Source organism: Columba livia, chromosome 3, assembly GCF_036013475.1.
Source record: "Columba livia isolate bColLiv1 breed racing homer chromosome 3, bColLiv1.pat.W.v2, whole genome shotgun sequence".
Classification (NCBI taxonomy): Eukaryota; Metazoa; Chordata; class Aves; order Columbiformes; family Columbidae; genus Columba; species Columba livia.
In genome coordinates, this window is record NC_088604.1 from 84,123,292 (window position 1) to 84,149,424 (window position 26,133).

General features: G+C 40.1%; 2 protein-coding genes across 6 annotated transcripts in view; one reads left to right on the forward strand and one right to left on the reverse strand.

Annotated features, from left to right (window-relative positions):
* Window positions 1-4,855: 4,855 nt before the first annotated feature.
* Window positions 4,856-10,234, reverse strand: DPY30 (dpy-30 histone methyltransferase complex regulatory subunit). The gene is made up of 5 exons (XM_065057954.1): window positions 10,075-10,234; window positions 9,460-9,531; window positions 9,327-9,374; window positions 7,940-8,082; window positions 4,856-5,150 (listed from the first exon to the last, which is right to left on the reverse strand). Exons 2-5 carry the CDS (start codon window positions 9,493-9,495, stop codon window positions 5,078-5,080), a joined length of 300 nt encoding a protein of 99 aa, XP_064914026.1. The 5' UTR covers window positions 9,496-9,531; window positions 10,075-10,234; the 3' UTR covers window positions 4,856-5,077.
* A 3,399-nt stretch (window positions 10,235-13,633) lies between these two features.
* Window positions 13,634-26,133, forward strand: part of SPAST (spastin) — a 35,534-nt gene continuing 23,034 nt past the window's right edge. Inside the window, exons 1-4 of one of the 5 annotated variants that reach the window (XM_065057941.1) lie at window positions 13,635-14,156; window positions 18,027-18,113; window positions 19,378-19,461; window positions 24,472-24,567. In XM_065057941.1, coding sequence (XP_064914013.1) covers window positions 13,751-14,156; window positions 18,027-18,113; window positions 19,378-19,461; window positions 24,472-24,567 — 673 coding nt within the window. In that variant the 5' untranslated portion in view covers window positions 13,635-13,750. Of the gene's footprint in view, window positions 14,157-18,026; window positions 18,114-19,377; window positions 19,462-24,471; window positions 24,568-26,133 lie in introns of all 5 variants that reach the window. The other 4 variants (XM_065057942.1, XM_065057943.1, XM_065057944.1 and 1 more) reach the window with 4 other exon arrangements.

Genomic DNA, 26,133 nt, shown 5'->3' on the forward strand with positions numbered 1-26,133 from the left:
TGATAAACTGGCCTGAGCTTTCAGTGAATGCTGTGAAGCATGGCTGAGGTTGGGAGATCCTCCTGCTTTGTCTGTAATTCTTCTGAGCACTGTACATGGAGAGGTAACAGGAGTACTTAACTGTTCAGAACTATTCCAGTCATCTTTCCCTGAGGTGCAGGGGAAGGTTGACACAACGCATGGACAGATCCCCCAAGTCACCATACCGTGAATCACAGGCCACTACTACACATGTATATCTGTGGGCAATTTGTTGCTTACTTGGAAGAAAAGCATGAAGGCAGATTGTGGCAAGAGTGACTTGCCAGTTAGTGTGCCCTTAGCATGCAGTTTTCCTTGAGTAATATCTGGTGCCCAGCTTGGGTGGCACATGGTGCAGCGTTAAAGGTCTGTTACTTTCTTGGTTTTTGCTCTTTTTCTCCCTTTGCACATGGTTTATTTTGCCTTTCTTCCTATAATGTTTTTCACATTGTCCACTTCCTGTCTCCTCCCTTCTCAGGAAGCTCTTCACCACCACTGTTACTCTAGGTTTTTCTCTTTACAAACTGTCATTCTCCATCGAAGGAACCTGCTGTTTCTAGCAGTCCTTCCTTCTACTGTTAAAAGCAGGTCCCCCCTTAAAAGGGAAATATCTGCACTTCCTGTATAACAGCATCTGAGACAATATCAGTGGGTAATTGTCCATCTCATAATCCATCTTCCTCAGTGTACACCAGAGGAAAAGGAAGTCCATATTCTCTCCAGGAGATACTTCTCAACCATCCAACAGCCTTTTATCAATTTAGGCTCCTCTCAACTGGCTTATTATGCACAGTTGCAAAACAAACTTTGAGAGAGAAAAGCTTGTTAGGAAAAGGAATATGACACATCCATAGTCAGTGTTGCAGTAGCACTGCTATAAACTTCCATGTAGTTATTCACACAACATTTACACTTTAAGTCCTCAGTTAAAACTGTATTTGAATAGTGAACATTAGCAGAAGCACTGCTGATACTTTTTTTCATCATTTTTGATGAAGAGGCATTTTGCCTCTTTCTGTAACAGCTGGCATTCAGTACTTCTGTGATCTAGGCTACGTAGTCACTCTTAAAAATAATTCTGACTATGAAATAGAATAGGGAACACAGGCTAAGGCTTGGCTAAGAATAATTTGTTACATAATTAGTACAATGATAAGAATAAATCAAAACCTGTATTCTATCAAGCATGGTAGGCATAGGGATTCTTCTCGTGTTTCCTTTCTAACCTACTGGTTTCAACTGCTTGTATCTTTCAGAATTTTTCAGATTTTTCATTTGTTTGAAAGCAGCTGGTTTGTTACTAGAAAGTCTGATGAGGAGAAAGAAGTTCTTTCTTAGACTGCATTTACAATAGGAACAGCACTTCAGAAAATAAAATAAATGGATAGCTCAGAGACCTGTACTGGTTTTGAAGAAAGCCCTTGATAAATCAGAGATTTTAAAAAACAAAAGAGAAAAAAAAAAGAGAGATTTGGCAAGTCAAACTGTATTTTTAGGTGGTAGCAGGCTTCAGAATAGGTGGATGTAGAACCCTTTGATCAGAATTGCTTTTTGTGGGAAATCCTTTCTTCTGTCACTGTCCCCTTCAAGGTAAAAGATAATGTTCACAGTGGAAGCATTTACAAAAGGCAGACTTCAAAATACTGCATATGAGTCATAGATAATTCTTTCACAGTTACTGAATAGTAACTTCTGGATATTGGCTCTAAAATAGTCATCTTGGAAGATGTGCCGTGGTGTGAACCAGGTATTCAGTTTTCTTTTCTGCTTAATTTTACTGCCCTTCAGAGCATATACTGACCTGGTTACTTAGGGTAGCGTGGACAAAACTGAAAAATAATCATTCAAGAATCAAGAGATAATAGTTTTCAGCTATTTAGCAGTAGTCTGTCATACATCTAAAGTTGCTGCTTTCATGTATTTCTTCAAGCTTTTGTTCTATATCTCTTAATAACCTGTAGCCCTTTACATCTATTCTCCATTTTATTGACAAGTTCCTAATTTTTAAATGTAACATCACTTGGTTTTTAATTTGTACTTCAAAATTAAAGACATTTATTTTTAAGCCCCCAGAATTCATGTTTCCTGTGGAAAAATAGTACTTCTTTTCTGGGTTAAATTGGGATAGCAAGCATCTATCAAGTTTCTTCACAGAATCTGCATTGTTTTGTAGTAGGGCAAATTGAAAACAAATAAATACTTTGAAAAATTGGACTTTATCGTTATTTCCATAACTTTGATAACTGAATTATTTGGATATGATCTGACTATTCAGATAGTAATTTGGTATTTCCTTCCTGTTACAGAGTATTCTCTATGCAGCAGATCCTAATTGGTGAAGCCAATTTAACAAACAAAGGAATATAGTTGCACTTTTCTTAGTGACTTGTCATGCCCTTGCAAGAATCGCTAAAATTTCTCTCTTAGAGCTGGTGAATTCACTGCTGCTAGTAACATTTCAACTTATTTTCTTGGAGGAAGCTGCCCGGAAAAGCTGCTGTGGTGAATCTTCTAACATCATCACCTTATCAACTTGTCTCTCTCATTCTCTTGAACTGGCTGAGATGGGAAGGACAACAGCAGGTGACACTGTGTACCAAACAGCGGCTCCAACAGCTGAGCAGGCGGCATGCTGCTGGCAGGGACAGCTCACCTTAAGACTCATCCTTTGAGATTCTAGGTTGATGCAAGAGCCGTGCAGAAAGCCAGCATGTTTACAAGCTTTTGCACAGCTGCCTGGAGGGTATTACTGTAAGGTGAGAAATCTGATTTTATTCTGAATTCAGGCATGGTGACATAGGAAAACTGCTTTGTCTAGAAAATATTAATAGTTGAGCTGTTTCTTTTTGTACGGTCTTGCACAAATTCTCAACATAGAAATGAGGGATCAACATAGATTATATTTTCACATGTAACAGTTCTTAAAATTTTGTGATGTTGTCACCTATTCCAAAACCTCAGAATGCTCCTTTAGCAATAAAAATAGCACTACCAAGTCTTTATGGTGTCTCCTCATCTTCACTTAGATGTTATTATTCATTCTAGAGTCAAAACACTGCTGTTAAAATCCTTTCAGTGTCTTTTTAAAGTGTCAGTGTTTGATGGAGACTGTGTTCACCACAACACAAAAGAATTAGTAATCTCATTCCACAATTTTTGTATGTATTCCAAAATAGAACTTTTTAGGTTTCATTTTGGGTTTGCAGGTTTCTTCCCCCCATAACCCCCTTTTTTTTCCCTCTCCCAATCTTACTGCTCTTGGACTACACTAATTCAATGTTTCTCTTTTAGCATATTAAGAAATATATAAAATATTGAGAGCCTTCCTCCTAGGAGTAATAGCCAGATCTCATTCCAGCCCCTGCAAGCTAGCAGACTACTGAAAAGTTAAGTTTTTCCTCTGAAATATCTATTTTCTGGCCACTTTTATGCCCATGTATCTAAGCTACTAAAGAAGCAATGCTATGTTAAAACCAAGAAATCTTCAGATTACCATAGGGAAGTCATCTAGATGTCAGGACAACTTAGGTAAAATATTATTTGTGCAGTGGGGGACATGAATATATTGCAAACACAGTGTATATCCTTATGTCATAGGTACAAGTCAAATGAGAATCTTAAGTCACTCTTTTTGTGAATTTATGCATAATTACAAAAAAAGTAGCCTTTAATCTCTTTCAGAAAAAAACCTCCAACCCTTGCAGCAACAAATTTAACTTACAAGGCTTTGATGGCTTGCTATGTTAAAGCAGTAAAACAAGAAACATGGAATGGAGATGGAAATGGTAAGACGGCAATACTGAAGCTTATTTGAATAAAAATTTAGGATTTTAATTAACTGAGCAATTCTTGGAAGCCAAATTTACCATTTCTGTGAGTGTCAAGCAAATTATGTTAATTCTCCCAGTCTATTAAAAACTGGGCTATGCTTAATCTGCATTCTAATATCCAATGCTACTGAATAACATTGATTATGCTCCCTAGTACAAGTTTCAGAAAACAAAAATGGGAATTCTGAGGGCTATGACCAGTCCCTGTACGCATTACCAATAACCTAGTGAGCCAGTTCTCCAGTTACAATATTCATATTTTCACAGACATTTGCTGATATTTTTTTCAAAGCATGTTGTTTACTGTCTTAATTCTGTCTTTTTCTTCTGATCCCCAGTCTTCTGTTGCAGCTTCTTATATTGTACCCTGAGGCCTGTGGCCTTTACCCCTACTGAGGAGACTACAGGAAAAAAATTAAAAAGAGCTGGTCAGACAAAGACATTAAGAATAGAAATAGCAAACAGTGGTGGTGTTAGTAAACTTAAGCAGGGGGGGAAATCAGAAGATTTAGTATTTTACTGCATAGATTACTTTTGACAGAGAAAGACTGCTCCAACTAGGGGTAGCAATACAGTGAATTACAGAACCTTTTAAAATCCCTTCAAACTTTATTCTGTATTTCAGTAGAATCCAGCACAGCACACCAGTCACAGGAGATCAGTAACAAATACTAAATATCACACCTCATTCATCTAAACATTTGAAATGTTGGACACTGTCTGCAGGTGACCTGTTCTGCTGCTAAACATAATTGTTTTAACTAAACCCTTTTCCTAGTGTTTGGAAGCAACATCTCCCCTCTCTATCTAATCAATCCATCCTCAAAATAAATTCTAACTGCTCTTAATTCCTTTGCCTTCTGTTTAGGTACCTTGCACGTGAAGGGTGCTGTATAAAATCAACATTACCACTCATGTGATTCCCATAATAAGTTACTCCCCTTTGTTTCATGCATTCAGGTGATAGAACCCCACAGAATTATCCAGACTTTCATCATCAGTAGTGTAGTTTCAGTACTTTATTTTGAAAGTCTCTTAATAGCTGGTCTAAAACAAGCGAACAAATGAAATGTAAAGTGTTCTTTATTAAATAACTCAAAAGGTAAAGTAAATTGTGCTATTAAGAAAGACAACATCATGGTTCCAAAGGACTTTTACAGCAGAAAACAAATTGCGGCAAATGAGCATTTCAGTCTAGCAGACAAATTGTCCTCATTTTTATGGAGTTAATTTCGGTCCTCAAATTGTGACTTGTTTTTTAAAAGATATGCTGCTAGAAATTCAATGGGATTTGGTGGTCTGTAAAGAAAAAAGTAAATCAAAAGCAATTATTTTTTGTTATATAAAATTAGGCAGCTGAAGAACTAATCACCTTTCCTGAAAAGCAATGTAACTCCTCCCAAACCCATATGAGCATTGATTTAAGGATGACCAACTATTGAGTTACCCTATAAATTTCCAGTTTATGTCTCATGAATAAGTTTTTAATGAGTCTTAGTCACCATTCTAAATTGCTACTACAGTTAAGCCTACAACTAGTTAATCCTACAATCCTATGCTCTGTAAGCATAAATACTGTATGTACATCATCAGAAGTTACATGCATTTGCTATTTCTTTAACTTGTGCTATTTAAATTTAAGTTAATCTGTCAGTGCTTTCTTGCTTTATTTTCTTGAAATGGTTACTGCATTAGAATTGTTTTCATGGTTTCCGGTAACTGCTGTTTCTTTTTAAATGAACACAACAAAAACTCCCAAATTTGAGAAGGGTTGTAACTTGCAAGTAGTCGGTAATGCACACTTCTGATCACTGGCCTTAGTCTAGGAGTTTTTGTTTTAAAAGCTCCTTCAGCTTCAGTGCATGAATCCTGCTAATCTAGATTCTGTCTGCAAAATAAATGCCATGCTTACTTATTCCACACTGGGTCAGACCAAAGGTCCTGGTAGTGAGCAAATATGCCTATAAGGAACATAAATAATGGAAGAAATGCACAGAGGTACTTCTCTGGACCATCTTTTTGACCTCCAAGCATGTACGGTTAACCAGCTTCCTGAACTAGCACCTTTAATAGTCCTGGTGAATTCCTCTACAGCCTTGAGCCCAAACAATATGTCTTCAACCTGATGCAAGTTTTATAGCTTAGTTATGGAATCTGTGAAGAATCATCTCCTTTTGTTCCTTATGAATTTTCTACCTCATAGCTTAATTTGATTACCGTATCAGAACAGATGATAAACAATCCATCCCAATATAGAACCTCCATGCTATTAATGACTTAACAGATTGCTAATATATTGTGTCTCAGAAACCTCTCTTTCAGGCTGAGGTATCATCCATTCAGTCACTCCCTATACAGATATCATCCCATACTTTACAGTCAATCAACTAAAACCAAGCAAAAGACAAAACCCCCCAACCTATTAAATAAAACTCAGGAACAAATCTTGTCAGCCACTTTTTCAAATAGCTATACATGATCATTTCCAGGATTCCACCATTGAGCTCATTTCACCATAAAAATTCACTGTTTACTTCTACCTTCTTCCAACCAGTTCCTTGTCCATATGGAGGCTTTTTCATTAATCCCACAGTAACTTACGCTTTTTAAAAGCATTAGTGAATGACTGTGCCAGAAACCTTTTAGAAATTTAAGACACTATAAATTAGATTTGTGTTTATGTGTCCTCATTGACTCCTTCAGTGAACTCCAAGAGACTTAGGAGCCCTGACGTAAGTTGTGTTGACTCCTCCCAAGTATGTCATTTATGCATATGCTCACTATCTTGGAAAACAGCTTCTACTGAATTCAAAGCACAGTCGTCAGCTGTATTGGGCTAACATCTCTATATTCCTTAGAAAAAAAATTAACATACATTAGTTACTTTCCAGTTCAATTTTAAGCACAAGATTATACAGCAGAGCTGTAGTTCAGCTTTGGCACCCCTGAGGTTTTAATATGCTCAACTGAATAGCCAGTTTGACCTTGGCAGTTTGATACTGTTAGGTTTTTTCCTATACATTCCCCAACCTCTTCTATTAATGTTCCAATTTCACTCCTGTGATGAGTCCCCATAAAGAACAGCTACTTCCATAGTGAAGAAAGATTAAAAAAAAAAAAAAAAAAAACTTTGTCTGCTTTGTGTGTAGCAGAAGCATGCAGACTGTAAGTATTGGGTATCCACCTCAAGGCTGTGTTTTACATTAAGTCCGCAGCAGAATTCCAACAGATGTCAATGGAAGGTCTGTACACTCAGGTGTACACACTTTCCTAGGTGCTCTTTTGCCTTATTAGCTGTCTGTACAATGCAGTTCAAATTCACAGCTCCTTTGGAGGTTAAGACATTGCTGATGGTTGTTCTGGCTGTAGATACTGCAATGCGATTATGGTCATCCATACCAGCTTTTGATAATGTTATCTTGGCAAAACTGAGAAATGGTTACATGTGATATGACTCACCAATAGTTTGGATATACCAAAAGGCTAGAAATTCATTTGGATAAGATGAACGACTGTTTGCTATTATTAAACAATACCTTCCTACATTGACTGATAAGAGATTTGGGGAATCTTGATAGCATAATCTTTACTCAAAGGATAAACTATTGGTTTGCTTCTTACTGTGTTGACAGGCTCATTCTTTATAAAGTGTTTTAATCTCCAACAAAGATGCACGTCAGGCCTGTCTGGTTGGTCTGTCTTTCTTTCAAATGGCAAGAGAACTCTTTACAATTTCACACTACAAAGTCTTGTTCAAAACTAGAACAACTTCTTGCTTTGCTTCTATAAGGTGAAATTTTGTGACAAAATTAAAAAAAAAACAAACATCAGTCCAAAACCTTTGCAGTAGCATACCTCCTTGTGAGATCACAAATTCAATAACTCTTATCATGCCATATGCCCCCAAGTGAGGAACACGTCCTGCATAGCCAATCATAGTAATCATCAGTTCATAAACCTGTTGTAATGACTTTTTTACAACTAGCAAAACCACATCTGGTATACAGGGTCACTGAACAAGTGACATAATACCCAAGTTTGAGACCTATGTTTTTCTTAAGAACAGAAGGAACACTGAAGCATCTTACCTCTCTTTTGCAAGAACAGCAAGTCCCTGTAGCAAGATAGGTACAACTGTCTGATCTAAGTAGGCACGTGTGGGTAGTGACTGAAGATCCACCTTCTGCTTTGATGTCTTCTCTGCATTTATTTTCTCATTTTCTACTATCCTCTGAAGTAGGAAAAAAAAAAAAAGTGAGTGAACATTGCTAACAGCAGACACATCTACTTTGAGGTCTCAGTGCAAAGTACCCATTTCTCTGCAATTCACTGGCCCTAAATTCTTTACATCTTGTAAGAAAATGTAAGTGCGTATTTTTCCTTGCACAAAAATCTAATCCAGAGGAGCCGTCTGTTAAATTCTTATGTTTGGGAGAAACATTGTTAGGAAGTCATAGGTTTTCCGAAACAGAAGACACCCAGTGGATCACTGTTATTTCTGCTTTTGCATTCAGATTTAAATTCTACACCATGGAGACAGGAATGACGACTAACAAGAGTGGTCCCAGTTAAATGGTTCCTGTATGCACGCAATTCTAACATAAAATGTTAAAACCACTAGAAATTCAGGTGAAGTCTGACAGAGGAGACTCTGTTAAAACTCAAGCACTTTGAGATTGTGCTCTATTAAAGCACAGATGGAAAACTTAAGAAAACATACACAAAATGCTTTCAGGTGCATTTTGGTCAAAAAAAGTGCTGAATCACCTTACACCATTAACTGTAGTTCAAAAAGGACACCCTGCCACTGTCAGTAAACCAAAGGTGCTCAACACAACACACACACATCCACCCATATGAGATCAACGTATCCAACGCGTTCTGGTTCTGTAGTGGAAGCTGAAATGTACAGGCAGGCAGTTACCAGAGAAAACAGTCGCAAAGGACATTTTTTAAAAGTTTCTGCAAAAGCTTTGCATAGAGTAGAAGCTTATAATGGAGACTGAAGGCTTTAATGAGGAAGAGTAAACAAATGTCATATAGTTATTATTCTAACCCACACTGTTAACAACAATGAAGACAACAGATTGTACCTGCTTTTTCTTGGCATAATTAAAGACAGCTTGGATTATTCCAATACAATATTTCTATTTACAAGAATATTAAACAAATTCATCCCTTTGATACTTTTATAGAAATCCCAGCAACTCCTCCTTTTCCCCTCCCTGTAATAAAAGTCTGGCTGGCTTTTTGTTGCATATTAATGGAACATCACATACTTCAAAAAAACCCCACGTCGCTAAAATGTTCATTATTTACTTCAGTCCCATTTAGTATAACGCAAGCAACACAACAGAAAATATATTAGTTAACAGCCAGTTATGCAAGACACTAGTATCTGTTGGTATAGTTTCCATCTAACTTTCTTGGGAACATTACATTTGCTAAGGTCAGACTCAAGACAAAATTTGTTACCTCTACATTTTCAGTAAGACCATATTCAGAATGGGGATTTTCTGGAACCTGTAAAATAACACATGGTCAGCAAAGTGGAAATGCTCCTTTTTACAGATGATACACGATGCACATAAAACATTTTTCGCGTTACCTGAGGCTGTCCTTCCATAATCTGTTCTGCCTCCATGCTGAGAAAAGTGGAATTTGCTGGTCGTACAGTAATCTTGGAAAGCAATGAAAAAGCAGGTCAGCAGGCTGAGATGCAGACAAGCGTTAGCTGACAGATATTGCATCATTTGGTTACTAAGGCGCAGTTACTAGAGAGCAAACGGAGTTCCGCTGCGCTCCCCCGCTGCCAAACTCGTGCACTTTTTTCCCGCACACTGAACCGAGAAGCGTCTTAAAGTTCGCGTTACGCCCGCTGAATGAAACAGCACCGGGATTACAAAACGCGCCATTCGTCATTTAAAACAACGGCCCCAAGCGCCAGCCCGCCCCCCTGCCCGGCCGGGAGCGCCCGCGGGAAGGCGGAGACACCCCGTGCCCTCCTTCCTTCTCTTCTCCCTTGCCGCACGCCTGCCCGCCGCGCCGCCCCACGGCGCCCAGTGCCCGGGACCCGCCGCCGGCCGGGCCGGGCTGGGACCCCGCCGCACTGCACCGCCCCGCGGGCCACGTGCGGACGCCGCCGGGGCGCGGCCCCGGCCATAACGCTATCACCACCGCGGGGAAGAGGCGACCACCCCGCTTCCCCCAGTGCCGCTCTCACCCGCCGGTGTGACCGGGGCTCGGCTGGCCACCCGCAGCCTCTCCACAGCAACCAGAGCCGCCGGCGGAGCTGTCGTAAATTGTTTTCACGTAAGTGAAACAGTCGCGTTTCGCCAATTAATCCCAGCGAACTGCGCCTGCGCACACGAGGCCCCGCCCACCCCTGGGAGCCGGCCTGCCGGGAGGGGGAAAACAGAGGGGAGGTTCGCGCGGGCGCTGAGTGATGTCATCCCTGGGCGGGGCCTTGTCTCTTCTCAGCCTCCTCCCCATTGGCGGGTGGGCGCGTGGAGGCGGTTCGCTGGGCGGGGCGGGGCGCGCGGCGGTTGTTCAACCGTAGAGAGAGGGGCAGAGGGGCAGCTGGCTGAGGGGCAGCGTTGGTGCCTGTTGTAGGGTCTGGGCGGTCTTCATCCGTGTTTGGGGCGTCTGATAAGGTAGTCGGCATTACGCTAAGCGGCTCTGACTGAGGCTTTTTCTTTTTATATAAAGTAATTTTCCTCACCGAAGCAGAGGCTCTGTCCTGGCTTCTGTTAACCGTTTTGAGGTGTAACGCGAGGAGCCTTGGTTAAGGCCGGGTGTGGGGGAGCAGACAGGTGATTCTGCTTGTAGGCATCTTGTCGGAACTAAAACTGGCGGAATGTTTCTGTTCTCCAAGCAAGCCTTTGAAAAACACTGTCCCTTGAAAGTTTTGTGGTACAGAAACCTAATCAATGCAGTTTGACATCTGAGGAGTTCGCTGGGATGTTTATAACTTCGCTGAAGCTAACTTTGAACTGAAAAGGGGGGGGGGTGTGTTAGTCAAATAACCTTTTGGAACTCTGTAGAGTACAGTTTGCAAAACAATGTTGGCCATTAATTTTGCCTAGTTGTCTTCGTGTTAAGAAAAATACAGCTGCTCAGCTTTCTCTATGTGTCAGCTTTAATCATCATGCCTTCACGTGAAGCTATCAAGAAATGAAAACTCTACTGCATATTTGTTGCTGTGCTGCTACAAATTGCACCAGTGTTTGAACATCTATGCCTGGCTTTTTTTTCTTTTTCCATTGGAAATTCTGTGTGTGGTAGCATCACTTGTGCTGATAGATTTAAAAGGCCTTTAGAACCTTTTTATTTCTGAGAAAGTAGTTATATTCGTGTAGGTTTGTTTTTTTTTTTTGAGAAAATAAACTTCTTTGTTGTTTTACAACAATTGATCTATTTCTTTTTCTTTTTTCGTATGCATTGTTGTCACTGCAGCAAGAATTATGTAGCTGATGCTCTTAAAACATCAACAGTATAGACAAATAACCAAATGCCATGTTCTTCTTAGAATATACTCTGATGTTATAATAGGACTGCAATGAAGTGTGTTTACATCAGTGAATTTGAAACAATGTATACAGAACTGACAGTGTTATCAGTGTGATAAGCAGGCTCAAAAACTGTGGTGCAGTCAGTCCCAGATCCGATACTCAGCTGAAGGACCTGCAAATGTAGGTGTCTTTGTGTCAATTCTCATAACTAGTTCTGGCAACCTTAGATGGTGTCAATGAAGCTAGGTGAAAACACAGAAGGCAAAATCCCGAGATTTTTTTTCCTAAAACTTAAAACAGAACTGTAAGTAAATTCTTAATGTGAATAAGTATAAGCTGATAATTCCATTTTGAGTCTCTATTTTTTTCACAATATTCTGTAAAATGTCATTGCTAGAACTATATGTAAAATACCTGAATTTTTTGTAGCAATGGCTATCAAGAAAAATTAATGCTTTTACTCCTAGCCCCGTTTCCCCTTTAATACATTCTCTGTTGTATTCAACTTTTGCTATAATGTGCTGGGAGTGAGAAAATGTTTCCTAACTGCACCTTCTGTCTAACGGTAAGCTGTGTTGACAGCGTAGTTGCACCTTCCTAATTTCTGTGATTGTGGCGCTTGTCTGCTTTGATTCCAAAACCTTTTGCTGAGATACTATGTTGAGGACTCATAAAATACAGGAGATAACTATACCTCACAGCATCTGTCTGGACAAGTCGTCGTGACAGTGGGATGAGCAGCTCTGTGGTGCACTGGCTGAAGGGCAGGCTTACTGTCGATGTCTAAGAATTGTTTTAGGTCATGAATAGTTATTTTAGGTTATATGCTTATGCTATTTTACATGTTAATAAAATTGTGTGTTTTATACAGTAAGAAAACTAATACTTGGTTCTGTCATTAAAAGAAAAACAATACATGTTACAAGGGGAACTTTCTGTACTAAAAATATACGTGGCAAAAGCAAACAAGAAGAAAAATAGGTGTTTTATAGTAATATAGGAAAAGACAATAGGACACTGGGGGCAGTAGTGATTTCAATTTGGTATATCCTTTTAATTAACACACCCCACCACCCCAAATTTCTTTCTGTAAACTGTGGAAGCTAGCTGGTACACTGAATTAATTAATAGCATCTTTCTGTACTTTTGGGACAGTCTGGAGTCCTGTATGCAGTCCTGGGATTTAGGAGAGAGGTGATCTAATATAACATCAGTAGTGCTTGATATTTTATTTGTAGAACAGTGAGTATGTAACAATGCAAACAAAACAACAAACAAAAACCCAACTGGCAAACAAAACCAAAAAATAAAAGCGAGGGCAGGGGGAAGATTGAAGTACAAAGAAAGGGGTTTGCTACAGCACTTGGGTCGCTGTAGCAATGTGGGAGTGCTGGTGTGCGGATGCCTCCCCTTGTTTGCTAGACCAAGTGTACCAGAGCATTTTAAGATTTGAAATAATCAAGAGTAGGGAGCTGGAGGATCTGTCTCATCAGGAAAGACTCAAATAACTAAATATTATAGTTGGGCACATAATTGATAGCAGTGGCTGGGACAACTGGGTATTCATATTTGCAAAGAGGGTGGGAAAAAGATGGTTTTTTTCTAAAATGATGTATCTATAATGTATGTACAACTACATTTGCTTCCTCTATGTGAGGAGACAGTCTGTCACTTCAATTACAGAAATGTGGAGCAGACAAAGCACTGGAGAATATTCTCTTGGGGGCAGCTCTACGGTGGTGGGGGATGGATGCAATAATTACTGGATGTTGCACTGAGAGGCCTGTGAATTTGGAAAAGAGGAAATTTCCCTGAACCCTCCTCATCTGCCTCTAAACGTGATTGCCTGTGGGGCGTGATGTGAGGCACCTGTCCTGCGTTTTGCCCGTAAGGCGGCTCGCACCTCCAGTCAGAATAATTAATTTTATTAAATTATTCATCGTCTTTCCACTCGGTGCGTTTCAATGCGCTGAAATCTACCGGTCTCGGTCAGGGCTGCAGCGGGCTGATGCTTTCCAGGCACATCGCTGCCAGGACGCGGAGCTCACCCTTTCCAGCGCCGCCGTCCCTGCCGCCGGGGTGCCCACCGGAGCCCACCCCGGGCGCCGCGGCCCCCCACTCCGGCCCGGGACTACGCTTCCCAGCGTGCACCGCGCGAGCTGTGCGGAGCGCGGCGCTGCCGCCGCCCGCCCCGCGGCACGCTGGGAGCTGTAGGCGCCCCGCCGCGCCATCCCCGCCTGCTATTGTGGCGGTCGCTGCGGCGCCGCCCCCCATTCGGCGAGGGCCGCAGCGCACTCCTCCCCCGGGGCCGAGCGAAAGGGGCGTCGCCGCCGCCGCCATGGCCGGTTGTTGTCAGTCCCTGGCAGCGGGTTATGGCGACGGCGGTGAATGAATTCTCCGGGCGGCAGAGGGAAAAAGAAGGGCTCAGCCGGCTCCAGCTCCGCGCCCCCGGCCGCCGGGGCCTCCCCTTCCTCGCCGCCCGGGCCGGCCCCCCCCGTCCCGCCGGCGGGGGCGGCGGCAGCGGCGTCCCCCCACAAGCGGAACCTGTACTACTTCTCGTACCCGCTCTTCGCCGCCTTCGCCCTGCTCCGCTTCGTCGCCTTCCAGCTCGGGCTGCTCTTCGCCTGGCTCTGCGAGCGCCTCTCCCGCGGCGCCCTCATGGCCGCCAAGGGCAGCAGGGCCGGGGCCGGCGACGCTCCCGAGCCCGGCGGGGCGCCCGAGACGGTGCGGGCCTGTCACAAGCGGGCCTTCGAGTGCATCTCCATGGCGCTGCGCATCGACGAGGACGAGAGCGGTAAGACAGCGCCGGCGGCCGCCCCGGGCCGCGGCGGGGAGGTGGGTCGGGCCGGCCGGGGTCGGGAGCGAGCGAGGGCAGGGCCTGCCGGCCGTGCGCCGGGAGACTGGGGCTGCCTGCTTGAGTTAAGAACAAGCAAAACCCGCTTGTGCGAAAATAGGGGTTGCGAAGGATCCGTGCGGGAGAGCGAGCTGCCTGCCGCTGTGTGTATGCGGTTACCCCCGCACCCCCGGCCCGGTCCGGCTCCGCGGGCGCGGGTTGGAGCCAGAAGCCGCGGCTCGGGCTCGTTCCCCACGCAAAACAAAGCTTTGCATTTCACCGTGGTAACTTTAAAGCTTTTCACGCGGAGGCGTGGGTGAGGCGATTAAAAATCGGGGGGTGTGACTGTAACTAGCTTTGGTTTAACCAGGCCACACGAACAACAAAAGCACCAGGGACAATAATAAGGGTGCATCCTTTAATGTGCTGTCTGACAAATACTGGAATTGTTGAAGTGAGTCTTCAGGAGACTTGGCTCTCTAACTACTCATTTGGAGTAATCCGACTTGTAAGGAAAGAAATATTTATTCATATATTTTGGCAGTTGCTTTTGGAAAATATTGTTCTTAAACTGTTTGACATGCTTACTCTTAAAAAAACCTGTCGCTGTGACTAGAAGATGTTAAGGAGGATGTTTAAGGTTCAATTAAATAAAACACAGGAGTGAGGATTTTTTTTTTTCTGTTTAGAGGATTAAAAAAAAAAAAAAAGAGCAATTGCTAGTGCATTTGATTTAGCCATTTAGTCTAAATGCAGCAGCACAACTCTGTCAGCATCCTTAGGAGCATGCTGTGCAGGGCGTTAAAATTATCTGGAAACATCAGAATACCTTACTATACCCTTTAAGCTTTGGTGAAACTGCTATCCTAGAGGATGAGATTAAAATGTAGGAATAAGCCTTCAACAGAAACTACGTGCTGAGAGCACCATGTAGGTAAGGATGTCTCTTGCTTTGCGCATACTTTTTGGGAGTGGCAAGGGTAAGCTCTGGGAGGAAAAACCCACCGTGTGCAGCAAGGTTAGTTCAGAATAGATGTACAGTATAAGGGCATTGCAGGTCATAGGAGCAAAGCACAGGAGAAGGTGATATAGCTTAAAACTTCAGTCTGGTTGATGATTGCTCTGTGAAGAGTATCTAAGCCTTAAATTATCAGGTGCCTTTGCCACTGTTGTGGCTTATAACTGTTGGTGGTTTGAAGGGTAAGCCTTCAAATACTGATTTTAATTATGGACTTGCTCTATGGATATTTTTAGAGTTGTCATATATTAATTAACTACACAGGTCATAAATCTAGAAGGAAAAAAAATCTTTGCTAACACAAGCAGTTGCAAGTTGCAAAGGTGTTACAGCCCTGCAAATGCAATATTAATTTCACTGAGAAAGAACTCGCTTTGCTTTAATGCATGGCTTTGTTATATGCTTATCTGTTTTTACTGGAGTACCTGCATACCTTTGAATTTATTTGATATGCGAACAAGTTTTTTGTAACTTTCAACAGAAAATGATTTATTAGGGACACTATGTGAAATTGTAGGATTTCTGGATTATTTTATTATCCTGTTAATTATGCAGTGTTATTGCTGTTCTGGAAGCTATGGGCACTTCATTAATCATGACAGCACTTCTGGTAATTTTTATGTTTCTGAGTTATTGGGAAATTAATATTCTTGTTTTGATATGTTCAAAATCAAGCTTAACATCTTTTCCAGGGACTGGGAAGGCACCTGTGGTATTGTGGGTTGACCCCATCCAGCAGCTGAGCACCCATGTAGCCACTTGTTTACTCCCCTCAGTGGCACAGGGGAGGGGACAGGAGGAGCAGAAGTGAGAAAACTTGCAATTCAGCATAAAGACACATTAATAAGTGAAGGAAAGAGGTGGGGGGAAGACAAGTGATGCAAAGGCAATCACTTACCAATGCCCAGCCGGTCTCTGAGCAACGTCTGCCTTGGAAGACGGCCCCCACCACGTTCTTCCTCCACCCAAGGTGTTTTTGCTGAGTGTGACATTACACGGTGTGGAATACCCCTTTGGCCAGTTTGGGTCAGTTATGCTGCCTGTGTCCCCTCCCATCTTCTTGGGCACCACCAGCCTGCTTGCTGGGGGTTTGAGGAAAAGAAAACCTTGAGGCTGTGCAAGTGCTGTTCAGCAATAGCCGAAACATTAGTGTGGTATCAACACTGTTTTAGTCACCAATCCAAAACACAGCACCATTGGGGCTGCTGTGGAGAAAATTAACTCCATCCCAACCAGACCCAGTACAGCAAATTAATGACTTCTAAGGAATGTGACTTTTTTATTGTGTGTCTCAATCACTGAGAACTAGTAAACCAGTCTGTGCAGTTCAGAGCACTGCCTTTGCAAACAGCTGGGTTTGGTATATTGCTTTTAAAACTTCTCCAGTTAAAAAGGTGGAAATGAGGTTTTAATGATGACCTTGGTATGTTCACAACTGCTCTTCAGAACAGCAAAGCAATTCAGGCTGTAGCAGAACCTGAATGGAACCATCTCAAATTTTATTTCTAGTAGCCATGATCAGTATTATTTACACTGCAGCTGAAACTATTTCTATAGGTGATGGGGAGAAGCTTAAGGAAAAAAAATAACATGCTACAGAGAGGATGAAGGAACAAGAGAAAACCCTTAAGAGGATTCTAGAAGTGTATTGAAATATTTTTACTGACACTAAAATTTGCTAGAAAATAGGTTTGGAATTGAAGTTATCAAAAGATTTGAGTGCAGAAGCAACACAATCACTGGTAATTGGTTGGCACTTATGAATAGTTTTGTGAAACTTTGCCTCTTCTGAAACTTGGGTAGTGGTATCTGAAGGTTTCATTCTAGGCATTTTTGTGTTTTCTAGCACTAGCAGCTTGTTAATGCTAATCAGGTTTAAATTGTAATACCGAATGTGCTGTATTCCTGTGTGGCAAGGCATGCCTGGTGTGACATAGCTACCTTGTAAAAGTATGTTTCAATGTGCAGGCAAGTGTCTTTTTAATGCAGAGTATTTATAAAATGGGAGCACCATGAAGTAGATATTCATATCTCTTCAACAGGTTATTTGTTGTGATGGTGTCGGATAGGATAGGTGAGGCATAGGCCTGTTGATGGTTGTATTTGCTGTAGTATCTATCTAGGACATTGTTGGTACAGAGGTGCACATGTATTGTACTTCATGTGAATGTTGACACACGCCTACAATAAGGCTGTTTCCTGATGGGATGAACAAAGAAATAACCCTGTGACAAATGAGTGGCTCTGTACAGAAGTTAACCAGAAGAAAAGTGTCTCGTGTCTCACTCCTGTGGTACCTTAGAGCCATTGCTTTTCTTGGGGAGTTTCTGTGCTTTTAATCTTACTTTGGTATTAGCTATCACTGTAAGATTAAAAGATTAATCTCAATTTGATGTTCCAGAAAGAAAAATGGTTAATTTCACCATTTCTGTTGTGGATGAATATATGTAAGCTAGGTATTTTGCCTTTTTCTGTGTGTGTTTGGGTTGATGTCATGTGTTTGTGGTTTTTGGTTGTGTTTTGGTTTTTTGGTTTGTTTGTTTGGGGGGGATGGGTTGTTGGGGAGATGGAGAAGTGTTCATAAAACGGGCAAAAGTGATTTGAGGCTGGTCTAGTACCTGTTTTTAATAGAAAAGCTTATTTGGAACTAAGGAGATATAAAGTTGACAGTGTCCCTTTAAGTGTTTCTTTAAATCATAGGATTTTGTTCAAATATCTCTTCCTTTCTCTTACTTGTTTTATGCAATGTTGTATGGAAGCATTCCTAAGCTTTAATTCATTACAGAAAATAATGGGTTCACTTCCTTTTTAAGCAGGACAAAAGGAACAAGCTGTTGAATGGTATAAGAAAGGAATTGAAGAACTGGAAAAAGGAATAGCTGTCTTAGTAATTGGTAAAGGTAAGCCAGTTATGAGTTTTGTGGAAAAGATATTGGTTTATGGCTTCTTTAAAGTGAGGAATCAATATTGCTAAAAATGGTAGTTGTTAGGAATGGTCTGCTGTTTGCATTTATTCTTAAGAGTATTTCTTATTCCTGTTTTAGCTGTAGGTGAGCACTGGTCCATTTCTCTATTCTGCCTTAATGTTCTGGTCTATTACACATGCAAATCTTGTTGCAAATATTTTCAGACCATCCAAAATCATGAGCAGTGATGAAAATTCTAAAGTAAAACACTTTATTTCTTATATAATGGGAATGCCAAAATATTTACTTCTGATTTGATTTGCTGAAGTTGACAGTTCATGTTCTCACTTATGCAGAATTTTATATTGCCTTCAGTATATCTAAAAAAAGAAACACCCCAGTTTGGGATGATCTGGCATTGTGTTTCTGCATAGGTTATGCCAAAAAAATGAACATTTGCACCAAAGAAAGAAAACCATCTGTGTATATGGAAACATTTTAAGATGTAGTGTAGAAGCAGGTATGTACCATAGAAAAATAGGTGAAGAATTTGCTAAGAATTTCTGTTATCAAAGTAATAGTAATAATAACCACCCACCCCCTCAAAGAAAACCCAAGCCTGTGACTGCTTTTGCAGATTGCTGTTTTGTTCCTCGGCTATGTTTAGAAATGTTTGTGAAGAGTATATGGTGACATGTTACTTAAGCAGCAATATCAGTGGCATTTGATACCAGTCTAAACTGCACGGTTGAAATAAAAAAGGCCTGACTTGAACAGACACTATTTTTTAGAAAGTGTGATATTAATGACTGTAATTCTCTGTGTTTTGAGATGTAAAGGGACACAGTCAACTGAATTTAAATCTGTTAATTTTGCCAAAGTGAATTGTTTTAAATTGTACTTGCCTCTCAGTCACTTTTCAAGCTTTTAAAAATATTTTATGTTCAACTTCTGTTTAGAAAAATGCAATGACAAACAACATACATTAGGTCAGCATGAAATGTTAGAGAATATGCAAAGCAATGCTTGCGTTCCCACCATTCTATGAACAGTATTTGTAAAGCAGATAGTGTCAAACAACTTTAAATTCTTCATTAAATGGAAAACTTTAGGATATTTTCATTAGTTTTGCAATAGTATTCCTTAGTGGAGAGGATAGTAAGGGGTGGAAGAGGATGAAAGGCTGGGCGTCAGTATTTTAGCACTTAAAAACGTTGATTTAACAATTTGTGTTTTAACATTGATTTTTCTTTGTAAGGTGATCAGTGTGAACGGGCTCGACGTCTGCAATCTAAAATGATGACAAATTTGGCAATGGCCAAGGATCGCTTGCAGCTTTTAGGTACCAGTTACAATTCATGACTTTGGAAAGTTTGTAATTGTTTGCACAACTTCATGTAATGCGTTCTTCTGTAATATTACTTTGATTTTTAAAGTGGAGTCATTGCGTAGAGTCTCTTAAGTTTGTTTTTTAGCTGAGAGTAGGTAATATTTTTTCAATGCTGTTGATGGATTTTGCAATTGGAATCTCATGACCCACTTCCCTATGCCTTAAGAAATAGGTGTCAAAGTAACTGGGAAGTCTTTATATCATAGCATGCTCGACTTGTAAACTGCAGAAGTTTTTACTAACTTGTGCTGGAGTTAGTTGAGGTTTTCTATGTTTCTGTGTTTCTCCTGTCACATAACAATTTTTCTGTTTGTTGGTATGTACTGTAATAATAATTCTTTAGCATTGTATAGATCATAAGGTTGTGAAATCCTAATTCCCATAATTTTTATCTAGTAGTGTTCTGTTATAAGATTACCAGGTAAGAACACTTATTTTCAGAAAGATAATGTAGTATAGTTATAGTTTTATAAAAATTAATTGTTGTATATAAGCTATTAATGGCCAGAGTAAACCAGGCAGGATTGGAAATGGCATCTTAATGTGCATGATAAACAAAGATTCCCCCCGATCAAGCAACAGACCCACAACTTTGTGTAGTGCGTCCTCTAAATTGAGAACTTTGGAAATGCTTTCACTTCAGACAGTAAAATGAAAATAAAGACCATTTTTTAAAATTGCTCTTTAAGGGAGAACTGATAAATGTACTTGAGTTTAACTTGCATGTTTGCAGCTTTAATCTTGCCCTTTGTTGTTTTGAGTTCTACTAGCTCCCTCCCTAGGAGCGTATGGAGCAAACAGGAAAACTCATGTTCTCTTTCTTAACACTTCGTTATTCTATGGTCCTGACTGGTGGTTCACAGGGAGGTTGTGACAGCCTCAAGAAGGTTAATCCCTTTTGTTTCCCTGGAATTCCTGGTGTCCTTAGTTCTGTTTGAAAAAAAAGTGAAGGGAACATGGGGTGAAGAGGCTTCTGTGCTTTATTAGGCATGTTTGTCGTTAGAACCTTAGTACATGCAAAAAGATTTTCAACTCGGTAGAATTAAAGGCTGACTTATAGGTAATATAAACTAGGGGACAAAAGAGTGGAAGTGGTTACATGCTAGCAATCTTTGGTAAGGTATGGCGTGTTGCTGACATCCTAATTGCAAGCAACTAAGATTTCTTTAAAAAAATTAGTGTGCTTTAAACTTTGAAGTAGCCATGTCTTTATTTTTTGGGTAGTGCTTCATCCATGCTTGTATTGTTGTAGTAGCACTTGTGACGTTGATAAGTGGCTTACTTGCTGTGCTCTGTGTGAAATGATAGAAAGGATAAACATTGCAGAAAAACTAAAGGTTGAAGTCAAGCTGGTACATTCATCTTTACTACTACTAGAATGTGTGATCACATGCTGTTTGTATTCTTGATTCAGAGTGCAGATTGAAAGAAAATCAGATAGAATAGTGCTCATTGCATAAGTCAAATATGGCAAATTTTTACTTTGAAATTATCAGTCATTTAGTACTTTGCACTGAGGATCTGCCTCAAGCAAGGTACCTGAGAGCCAAATTTGGACAGAAAAGAGAAAGTGAAGTAATCTGCCCTTTAGAAAGGAAGAGGATGTTGTTTGGAGAGAGATTCCGATGGATTTAAATCCCTCCAAACTTGATCGTCATGTATCTAATTGAGTAATATTTGTTATACCATCTAAGCAACTTTCAAGTATTGACAGCATCTGTATTTATTGCTTTGTATGTCATTTTATGTGTTGTTTTTTTTTTTTAATATAAGGTAATCTAGACCTGAATTGCATGTGCAATTCTAAACACAGCTTTTAGCTCATTACTTATAGTAACAGATATTTAGAAGTTTTTAAGTAGTGTAGAGGTGTGTTTGTGGTTGAAGCAAACCTGAGGCTCTTGAAGCTCTTAAGGTTCAGTAAAGTGATTTTTCTTATGAATCCAAGTCTCAAGATCAAAGAGTAGGTGTTTTCCTCTAGCCCTGTGAAATTTCTTTATTTCTTAAGGGAGAAAAGGCCAGTCCTTTATTGCATTAGCTGGCAGAATGAAACAAACTTAAAGTAAACAATAATATCAAATATTTCATCCCGCTTGCTAGACAGAGGTGTGATTGCAGACTGCCTGACTGATATGCTATCAAGTCAAGCAAGTTATATTGGTAATACATAGAAAATGAAAATTAAATCATACAGATTATAACCATCCTTTAAAATTGCTGAGTTCTTTGATTTTTTTTTCTTCTTTTTCTTTTTTTTTCTTCTTAGTGTGTTGGATCATCCATGTAAATTTAAGTTATTTGACGCCTCTGAAGGGAGTGGGATGCCTGATCACACCCATGTGATATTACCATGTGTCATCACACCACTGATTCCTTTTAATGTTCGACCAAGAGGGTGTAGCTGCCTACCTTGGATGATGGCTTTACTATTTTGGGCCCTATTTTTGTCTTGAGGCTATATATTGCAGTGTCTTATTCTGTTTAGAGCCATACTATGACACAGCCTGAAAGCTGAAGTTACTCTGGGTGTGTTTCAGAGCACCTCAGGATGAGGGCTTCAATGGATACCTTTTGGGATTCTTCCACTTTCTTAGAGGTGATGATGGTTTTGCTTCAGGCTTTTGTCACAGGGTAACTATTTTTTAATTAGAAATCAATTACCTCGAGCTCAAGATCTAGTGTTGCCTAAATAAGACAGTGGCTGCAGTAGTGTTTACTTGGTAGGTTTATGTCGATGTTATAGCATCAAGGACAAACAGTGAATGAGGTTCTTTTTTTTTAGTGTCTGGAGACATAGGAAGAAAGCATTTGAATGTCAGGTGGCAAGGTGTCCTGTTAATTCCCCAGAATAATATTTAATAGCTCAATTTATTTCCTTATTCCAGAGGACTCTACAACTACACTGTCTCAAGAAAAGTGATGTATATGCTTAATGTAATTTTGTGTACAATATTAAAATTACACGTTAATATGTAATGTGACGGGAAGACTGTGAGAGTTGAAGCTGGGCAACAGTTGGATTACATTTTTTGTGTTGCAGTTTTGGAGTTCCTGAATATGTGGAACTTGCTAAGCCATTGATAATTGTGGCATAAACCCAGTCTCCAACTGCAGTATTGAAGCAAACAGCATTTCCTGAATTCCTGCCCAAGGCAATTGATTTTATTATCATAATTTGCTAGGAAGTGGGGTGGTTTTTTGTAAACTTCAGAAATGTTCTCCAAAACTTAACTGTTTATCTAATGTCTTACCGTGTCTATTAATACTAATTTTGTTTCCTAAGCTTCTCTGTGTACTTTCCATTCAGACTGCACGCACTGGGCAGGGAGCAGACTGTTCTCCCTGCTGTCTCCTCCAGTAGTGCTGTGCCCACTACAATCGTCCACCCTGTTTGCCGCCAGTTACACTAAAAGGACTTTTCTTACCCTTGTTCAGAGGGAGGTTTCTTAGGGTGACATCTGGCAAGTTACAAAGCCTGTGGTTGTGTGTAGACTGTTCTTGTGTGACTAACAGTTTCTTGTTTTACTGTACCTGACTATTCAATGCTTTCTGTTTAAAACAAAGTAAGCTCTGGGTGCACATACTAATCTCAAACTTCAGCTTTCCACATTTCCATATTTGCTACTAAGCTTTCACTCTAAGCTGCATCTTGTTCAGTCTGGATATTATCATTAAGCTATCACTTAAACTGTTGGGTCTAAGGATCCTTTTCAGGGAAGCTAAGCAGTGAGTGATCATGAGCAGGCAGAAGAAAGGAATGAAGCAGAAAGACTGGAAAAAGATCTGTAATAGATGAAGAAGAGGAAGGAAGTATTTATGCCTGTTGGCTGTACAGTCTGCAAGCACTGAATGGCGATTCTTCCTCTAGTCAGGGCATTTATGATCTTAGCTGTGGACATTTTCAGTAGCATTCGGCTTATTTTGCAGTACGTGCTTTAGTGTTGCCAGAGGACATGGCTTCTCTACCTGGCCATCTGCTTTCCTGCAGTTTCTTGGTGCTGTTATCTCTTGAGGGGGGAAAAAAAAAAGGCCGGGGGAGGGGCAGTGTGGCAGTGTGTGCCTTGCATCCTTACAAACTGTGATCTGTTTTTACAAAAAGGAGTGGGGCTGTGTGAATTAAAAGTGGAAGAGGCTGTAAAGCACCCCAAATGTAAGGCCTAGAGGTTTTTAGTGCAGTGGGAAAAGCAGGAATGGTAGGTGAGCTGTGGAGAACAGGTGGTCCTGAGACTTAATTCTTATTTTGTGTCCTTTGCAGCCTTACACCTCTTTGACTTATGCTTTGGCTAGTTCATCATGACTTCTTAGAGTTAATTTATTTCTCCTTAATCTTTAACCTTATAAATCTTGTATTCAGATGTTTCTGAAGTTAATCCTCTTAAAGTATGCAGATTGCATGACAGTTTTATTGACTTAATTTTAAGACAATTATATTTCTAAATAGAGATCTTGAAAGATGCCATAGTAATGTATATATGGTGTTTTGCTTGAACAGTTGAGGTTTCTGTAAAATGTTGTCTGGCTGTTACTACTTAAGTGAAGCGTTTAATATGCAGAAAAGTAATGACTCCTGGCAGTTGGTCAGAAGTAACACCCTGGTGAGGACTTTCAGAAATGGGTTATCAACACAAATATTTAGTAAATTAATTTGATTTAATCCTGACCATTGCTTTGGGAAGTAACTACAGTCACTAGACTGGAAATACAGTTGTAATTAACTCAGGCATAAATGGCTAGTTTTAAAGCTGTTTTCAGTCATGCTTATACTGACAGATTTTTCTTACAAATTTGCTGAACATGTAGAATAGTTAGAAGTACTCCTTTTATCTTTAACTCTGTATCAAGTATAACAAAGCCAAACTTGACATTTGTGTGTTCAACATACATAAATTTTCTTGGTTCATTTTTATTTTTTGTTTGTTTATTTTATCCTTTCTCCTCCCTTCCCCTCTGTCTACTATGTAGAGAAGCTGCAGGCAGTTTTGCAAATATCCAAGTCGCAAATGGAAGTCTATAATGACAGTACTAACCTGGCATGCCGCAATGGACATCTCCAGTCAGGTGGGTTTGGTTTTACCAGCGCCTATTGAGGGGATGTCTCTCAGTTTCTGGTGTATTAGAGGGAAAAAATATGCAGTGCTATGTTTCGGCCCCACCAACTTAAAAAGAAAAAAAAATACATATATATATATTTCTGGTTTTAAACGCTTTATATAAAATACATCCCATCCTTTCTATGGCTTTGACAACACTGTTTTATTTTGTAGTATTCCATTCTCTTACAATACCTGTGCTAGGATCCAAAACTATTTACTCAAACAATATTTTAGAAAATATTTGTTACATTACATTCTTAAAGGAATTAAAATAAACCTGTTTTACATAGTGTCAAAGTCAGTGTAGGATATCTAAGTTATATATTGTGCCCTCATGAGTAGTTCTTTGCAATATTGGGAGAGTGAGTGTGCATTTGAATTAAGCTGTATTAAATTTCAGGGTTTTTTGCTCTGATAAAGTGATACACAATTAAAACAAGGGGTATGTGGCAGAGAAACAGCTCTTGTTTTTTGTCAAATAAGGTGGTTTTTATCCTTTACCAGAAGACTGCGCCAGGGATACTAAAACAGCAGAAGTAAACTTGTTGATCCATAAACAAGGAGTGAAGTTACTGTGAGGTTTGTGAGTTGTATCCAGGAAGTGTTTTAAGCTGGCAGTAAGCTGTTGTCACAACTGTTATCTCAACTGATAATTCATACAGTAGACTACAATGAGGTTAAATAAAATAGAGAGCTAACAAGCAATGGAATTCATAAAGCTTGTCTGCTGATTCAGGAGCACTATTCGGTTTTTAAAGTAACTAAACTTGAAACGTAGTGTAAACCACATGCGTTTTTTTTGAAGTTCCATTTCTAGTTCTGAAGTCATCTCGCTGTTTGGTTTTATTGTTTCTAATGTATGAGAAATTAAAGTAGTGGAACTATCGTGTTAGGCACCTTTAGATTACTGTATGTGTGGTATTTTTGTTAACTGCATTTGTCAAAAATATGTAGTTAAAAGGGCTCTTCATTATAAGTTCCTACATAGATAGACCCTGAGAACTCTTTACCTTAAATGATCCAGTCCAGCTCCTGCCTTTTTATCTGGTTGGCTAGAGATTCAGTGAACAAATACATGCATATGCACACAAACGTTAATAATGTGCTCCATCTGATTCAGTATGAACAGCTCTTTCTTTAAACTCTTTGGGTTTTTTTGTACCCTTTTCTCAACATATTTCAGAATTGAATACTGCAGGAGAAGATTAAACTGAACTGTCACTCTTAAGACTGTTAATTTACTCAGTAACAAAGCATAGAATATCTTTTGGCATCTGCTGGAAATGAAGAAACAATTTGCCCGTTCTGTGGCAGGTGTTTTTATTTGCAGAAGTTCCCATAGGAGAAGGTAGTCGCTATCAGTAAACTTGTGGAAAGTGGTATTAGTCAGTTTACCCATTTGGGGTCACACTGCTTATGGTTTATAGAAGCTGAAGCACTGAACCACTTCTGCGATACTGGAGGAAAGGGCCACGGGCTTCTGGGGATGCTCTTTTCTGCGAGACTGTCTTCCCACTTTCTGAAAAGGAGT